The sequence below is a fragment of the Pyxicephalus adspersus genome, chromosome 4, assembly GCF_032062135.1.
Source record: "Pyxicephalus adspersus chromosome 4, UCB_Pads_2.0, whole genome shotgun sequence".
Lineage (NCBI taxonomy): Eukaryota > Metazoa > Chordata > Amphibia > Anura > Pyxicephalidae > Pyxicephalus > Pyxicephalus adspersus.
The window spans coordinates 2,648,791-2,655,510 of NC_092861.1; the positions used below are offsets into that span (position 1 = coordinate 2,648,791).

General features: G+C 42.7%; 1 protein-coding gene across 1 annotated transcript in view; it reads right to left on the bottom strand.

The window, feature by feature from the left end:
* KIF13B (kinesin family member 13B) overlaps positions 1 to 6,720 on the bottom strand; it is a 119,475-nt gene that overhangs the window by 54,473 nt on the left and 58,282 nt on the right. The window contains exons 15-20 of the mRNA XM_072407229.1: positions 6,443 to 6,630; positions 4,919 to 5,129; positions 4,524 to 4,686; positions 3,579 to 3,725; positions 2,899 to 3,048; positions 609 to 737 (exon numbers count right to left, since the gene is read on the bottom strand). Of these exons, the coding sequence (XP_072263330.1) occupies positions 609 to 737; positions 2,899 to 3,048; positions 3,579 to 3,725; positions 4,524 to 4,686; positions 4,919 to 5,129; positions 6,443 to 6,630 (988 nt within the window). The remainder of the gene's footprint in view (positions 1 to 608; positions 738 to 2,898; positions 3,049 to 3,578; positions 3,726 to 4,523; positions 4,687 to 4,918; positions 5,130 to 6,442; positions 6,631 to 6,720) is intronic.

Here is a 6,720-nt window from a genome sequence, read left to right on the forward strand (position 1 = left end):
ACCACTGACATTATACACAGGTACAAAGGATACAGACCACTGACATTATACACAGGTACATAGCATACAGACCACTGACCATATAGACAGGTACAAAGGATACAGGCCACTGACCATATACACAGGATACAGGCCAATGACCATATACACAGGTACATAGGATACAGTCCACTGACTATATACACAGGTACATGGGATACAGACCACTGACCATATACACAGGTACATGGGATACAGACCACTGACCATATACGCAGGATACAGACCACTGACATTATACACAGGTACATTAGATACAGACCAATGATAATACACACTGGTACATATGATACAGACCACTGACATTATACACAGGTACATAGGATACAGACCACTGACATTATACACAGGTACATAGGATATAGACTACTGTCATTATACACAGGTACATAGGATATAGACTACTGTCATTATACACAGGTACATAGGATACAGGTCACTGACCATATACACAGGTACATAGGATACAGGTCACTGACCATATACACAGGTACATAGGATACAGGTCACTGACCATATACACAGGTACATAGGATACAGACCACTGACAAATACACACCGGTACTTACCATACAAACCAATTTGTGTTCCTGAGGTTTACTGTCAGCGGAAGATTCTGCTCCATCCTCACCACCACCGACCCTGTCTTCAATGTCTCCGCTGACTCTTACAACCTCCACATGAAGGCGTCCTGCAATCTGGAGAAATGATGAAAGAACAATACATTCAGAATATTTACCTTGATTTTACACTGAAGTATAGTTACAATAAAAAGAAGAGAAAGGCTGTTGATTAGATCCGAACCCTAAACAGCTAAATTCAAAAATGCCGAATGCACTTTATGGGAACTAATAGCTGGCAATATATTTTGTATCTGTTCAGCCATGTTTGATGATTGGCACAACAGTGCATAGCCAAGTGATCGGCACCATAACACTACCATAAAGGAAAAGAAATGTTAATTCCTTCTACCAACCCGCTGATCGGACAAATCTGAAAACATGCCCACCTCTAAGCATATTTACAGCATACACCTGGCAGAACGAGAGCCTGAAGGTTGGACACTGTTGGCCCCCACCTATAGTACAGATAAATGCGGAATAATATACAAATGTCAGGTACTTCGGTTAGCTGTATTCAAAAACCACATACTGACTGTTAACAAGTGTTATTTCAAGAATGGACGGTTTTTAATATGTACCTGTATTTATTTTAGGAAAAAATACAAAAAGTCTTGATTGCTTTTTTGGAAATTGCTATAGCAAACCGTTGCATGAATTGTGATAAAGGGCTTACATATCTCCAATGTTATTGTAACTCCATCTAGCAGGTTTTCTCTAGGTGTGGCAAAGTGACAATGCAGAATATGCTCCCTCTAGTGACAGATATCAGCATTAAAGGGCACATGCTGACTTCAAGCCGAAATCTAGTTTTACCCTCAGCCTTGTACAGGATCCTCTGCTGGACTGAATTGCTAACTCTAGTTTCATTGTACATTGCGAGTGTACCATAATGTATACGGAGTACAATGTACATCACTGCAGAAACTGCAGCAAATCAAGGTGAACATGATTACCTGGCTGGAGGACGTGCAGTATCACCTAGCCCAGGGTTTCCAATCCCCAGTCTGTGGCCCACTAGCCAGCCTTCTGACAGGTGGGCTACAGCTCTGGACCATGTCTGCCGCACAGATTGCAGGCCCAGGGCAGTGGGCGGGTTGTGTCTCTGGACACAGGTTCAGACCTGTGATGGGGGAGTGGGTGGGTTCTGGTATCATGACTTTACTCTGGGGGAAGTTTCTTCCCCTCTGATTGACACACGGCTCCCCGTGCATGCGTGGTCCGGAGTCAGTGCATTTAGTGGTCCGTAAGCTGCAAAAAGGTTGGTGACCACTGCTCTAGCCCTTTCCTTGCCAGCCTGACTGTCCCTGGTGCACCCCTTTCATTTATTGGTTATAAGTTCCAACAATCAAAGAGGTTCTGCATCACATCTGGGCATATGTCAGTAAAGTGGATAGCAAGGCCTGACATTTCAATGCAGTAAAAGTAGAGAGAGGTTACCAGGCCCTTTGGATTTCTGGAAGAATTAACTGGTTTTTCTTTTCTATTTTTTGCATGAATTAAAAAATAGTTTTAACAAACTGAAAGTGAGCAAAAAGGAGAAGTTCATGGTTACAGTTTACATACACCCCTAAAATACTCCTTATTAACCTACCCCTCTTCCCTGGCCTAACTCTAAGGCATTGTATACACTCCAGATGATTGTTACCTGTGACTAACAAATTGTGACAGTCTAGGGTGAAAATCTAGCATGTGAACAGTGATCTCACCTTCGTGCCCTTCGTCAATCTGTCCTGGCGATTCATGGAATGTCAGAGCACAAATAACCACTATGTTTTGGTATAGAGAAGGACACAGTGGGGTACCTTTGCTAGTCCTCTCCCCTCCCTTCTCCCTAGAACTGAAAAGCATTCATGTGTAACGTGTACACAGCCCAAATCCTATTGATACACTTTTATCTGCTCCCTTTTGGTCTGCTAAAAATACTTTTAGAAGTATTTTGTTGTATCTGTTCAAAAGATATAAGCTAAAAATACCTATTGCTAGCATCAGAAATCCTATGACTACCATCTATTCTCCTTGTGAATGATTTCATATTCTAGGATAGCAACACTGCCTCTTTATAGATAAAGTGCGGTGACTGAGCTCCATCCTAGAACAGGACGTGTGTTACTGGATGAATCATTGGGTAGAAATAAAAAAAAAAAAATATATATATAACTAAAGAAATAACATACATGCAGCACTTTGTTTAGGGTGACATAATGCCAATAAATTTAGAATCATAAGACCCACACACCTCTCCTTTTTGATTGATAATGGGAACTGCATACTGTAGCTTCACGTCATGAAATAAGGACTCCAGGAACACATTCGCTACCCCAATGAGACTGTGGTTCTCTTGCTCATCATAAAAAGGATCTGCACGTCGGAAATACGCCCGGCTTACCTGCATAGAAGAAAATTAACAGATCATCATATTCTGCACTGAATACAGAATTCATATTTACAATGTTATCAATACAGAAAAGAAGCAATTTTATGAGAGTGCCTACAAAGTACAGGGAATGTGGGCCTATTAACGGAACAGGAAGATTCTGAACAGTGGTGTTAGGCAGAGGCAAACCCCAGCACACTGTAGAGCAGGACTTAAAGATGTGGGAAAGCAGGGGATACTGATGGTCACATATGGGATAAAATGCTATTTGTGTGTTGCTGCACTGCATGGCCTGCTCCTGCTCAGAGATTGAGAAAGTGCTGCCAGAGAATGGCAATACCTGTTGATCTAGAAATCTCATGAACTCGGCCTGTATTGCATTACAACCTCCAGGTTATGATGCAGCGCAGGCAGTGTTGGAATCTTAAGGATTACGATCACAACTGGTGCTGCAATTTAAGGGGTTAGGATAGGCAGGGGTCAGCATGTAGATTGTAAACTTCGGACCATGGAACCAAACACGAGAAAATTCTTTAACTTACAGGATTGTCCTCCTCACAAGCCTTCCATTCCTGATACAGGTCCCTGATGTCTACCAGACGGTTCTCCAGCTTCTCCAGGGACCAGATCTGTTTGCCTTTTCCTTTCCGCCTCACCTGGATTGCCGGTTCACTGAGCACCTCGTCACGCTGCAGAGGAAAGAGATAGTACAAAACAGATAATTTCTCCAAGCAAGGCTTTCAACAGAGCTGTCTGACCAAAGTATTGCATGTATTTATTAAAATACAGAACGAAGATTTTACTATTCAGTTCTAGCGCCACCTGTGAGGTGAACTCTAGTAGTGCCGTTAGGTATGATGCTTTATCAAATTAGAGTTTAGGAAATTATTCTCTGAACTAGAATCTCTGGGGTCTCCTGGAATTGGCAACGTTTCCCCCTCCAGGGCGCCACCTGAAAATGGCAGAGCTGCTGGTATGCGTCATTTCGTGAATATAAACCAGTCTTTGGACTTCATCCTTTGCTGGAAGCACTCTACAGAAAGCAGTCTATAAAGGGGAGAGCTGCTGTCTAGGTTGCTGTTTACATATAGGAGACCTGAACTTCATGGTGATGAATGTGCAGCGGGTCTTCCAAAACCAACTAGCTTACAGAATGTAAGTGGGGGGAAGGCAGATATTACTAATAACACAGGACAACTCTTTAGTAAGGGTTATCAATCAAAAACATACTTTTTCAAGGCTGCAGGAACAAGTATAAATGCATGAATCATATCATGCATGAATAATGAATCAAGAAGATTCTTAAAAGCAACAGAGTTGTGTTTTGCATTCTACCAAAATAGGAACTGGAAGAAGAGTTTTGATTGGTTGCCTCGGGGCGACCGCTCCACTTCTGCTCCAATTACTGTAAAGTAGCCCCATTGAGTGACCGATTTAATGGGAGTCCTCTCGGCCATAGAAGGGTTCACACAAGGAGAAAGGCTCACCTTCCTGTTGGCGTTGAGACTGGAGGCTGGGATCTGCAGGGTGACTTTGTACTCCGTCCTCTTGTCCATTTCATCTGCAATGAAATTGGCCTCCTGGACGTACAGATTGGCCTTGGCGATTTGTTCCCTGAGCTTTATCAAACTATGGTGCAGCATCACTTCCCTGTAACAAACATTACAAACAAAAATTAAAGGCCGGAGATCCATGTGCACATCAAGCTGACTGAAAACAGAAGAATCTATGAATGAATTTGTACAATGTAAGTGTGGCAGCTTCTCTGAAAATAAATAAAATCTGATGAAGTATTAGAAAGTGTTAGGAAAATAAAGGAAACAAGCAAATTGACAATACTTAAAAATAACTTTCCATCACTTTTGTAATGTCAGCATCTCACCTCTCTTCCGTCCACTGTCTGATGCGCTGCTGGGCATTGGGGGAGCTGAAGGAGAACCTGTCTATGCTCCGATAGTGCTGTTTCTCTGGGGACAACCTTCGACGTAGTTGTTCCAGCTCGTGTTCGTACATCAGTCTCTGGCGTTCCAGTGCCGTGCGCTTTTCTTCTTCGTGCTGTTGTTCCAGGCTTTGCAGAATGGACTGCATGGGGTCTATAAGGACGACAATGTATGAAAGCTCTGATTAAACATTCTATTGATAACCATGTCCTCCTCCTAGACATTATTTCTACATTTTAACATTAACTAACCACAGATAGATACTATAAGATTGAACTAGACTGACATAAGAAATAAAATACATTATTTTGATCATCTGATGCAAGTGAACAGGAGATAACCCAGGGAGACATTAAAAGAGACAGAATTCCAGAGCATAGAGGTTCCTGATGGTGATGAGTCTTCAGAGCTTGAATAAAACGTGAACTAGAGACGTTGCATGGAAAAGTAGGTCTGGGTGTAATTGCAGAGCCCTAGACCCAAAGTTTGGGGGTCCAAAAACTCTAGGAAGAGTATGTGTAAGGAGGACACACAAGCTCACATGGGTCGAAGGCAAAGTAAAGGAGTGCAAGGGATAGAGGGATAAAAGGAAATGAGTGGGATGGGAAACCAACTACAAACCATATGAGGAATGGAAACACAATTTGGTTGCACAGACAAGTCCACTTGGGCAGCAAAGGCACGGAAAACACCAGATGGTGTAAGGGTGTCATGAACGATGCCACATGGGCATAGGAAACAACAAAAAGACCATACGGACCAGGGAGGAGCAAAAAAGATTAACTAGTAGACAATGCTACCCCAGCCATAGTGGTCTTTACTACATGTAGGTATCAGGGAAGGACTATAGAGAGGCTCAAGTGGTCACATAGATCACTCAGGTATCGGATTAGAATCTTGCATGTGCACAGCCCTCGTCCGAAGTCGTTTATGGATCTGCCCTGGTGGATCCACGAAGGATCACAATGAAAGTGCGTGGGGTGCTGCTCCATCATTCTCCCCCTCTCCATAGAGCAGAACGGCGCAGTATGCACAGCACTTGGTAATGCATTGTGCGGTCTTTTGTTATTGGAAAGGATCATGAAAGATCCTTTCCAATGACAATTATTGAACATGTCTATGTAGCCTTATTCGTAATTACCTGGGGGTTTGGGACAAAGAGGAAACATGCCATTGGGGGGGCCTAAAATTTTTGACCAGGGGAATAATAAAGTTGTTTGCACACTTTGCTTGTTTAACAACCTGGGAAAAATTTTCATCTATTATAGGCAACGGAAAAGAGTGGACTGACCCTTTAATGGGCTTTTAATAAAATGCCTTACAGTGTCTGTAAGATTGTGGGTGGGATTGTGGGATTGAACCCTGTGGGCTCCTTAGCACTGTTGAAAGTGTCACTTTTAGCGTTATACACAGGTAAGCTCTTTATATTAATTCTAAAACTTAAAAGCTGATAACATGCCACGTACCGTTATTACCCAAAGCTTTCATCATGACTTCCATCTGAGCATACTCATAGTTGAAATTGACCTCACTGGACACTTCGCTGGAACTGTCTCCATCTGCATCTAGCTGCTCGAAGCTGCTGCTGTTTCTCATACTGACGTCCCGCTCCTCGTCCTCCCGATCTGACTTCTTCTTCTTTGGTAAGCTTATCCTTCAAATGAATAGCAGTGGATCAGAAAGGAGTGGGGGTTTATGTACATCAAGACAGACCAGCAGAAAACAAGAGCAATAATTCATTTGT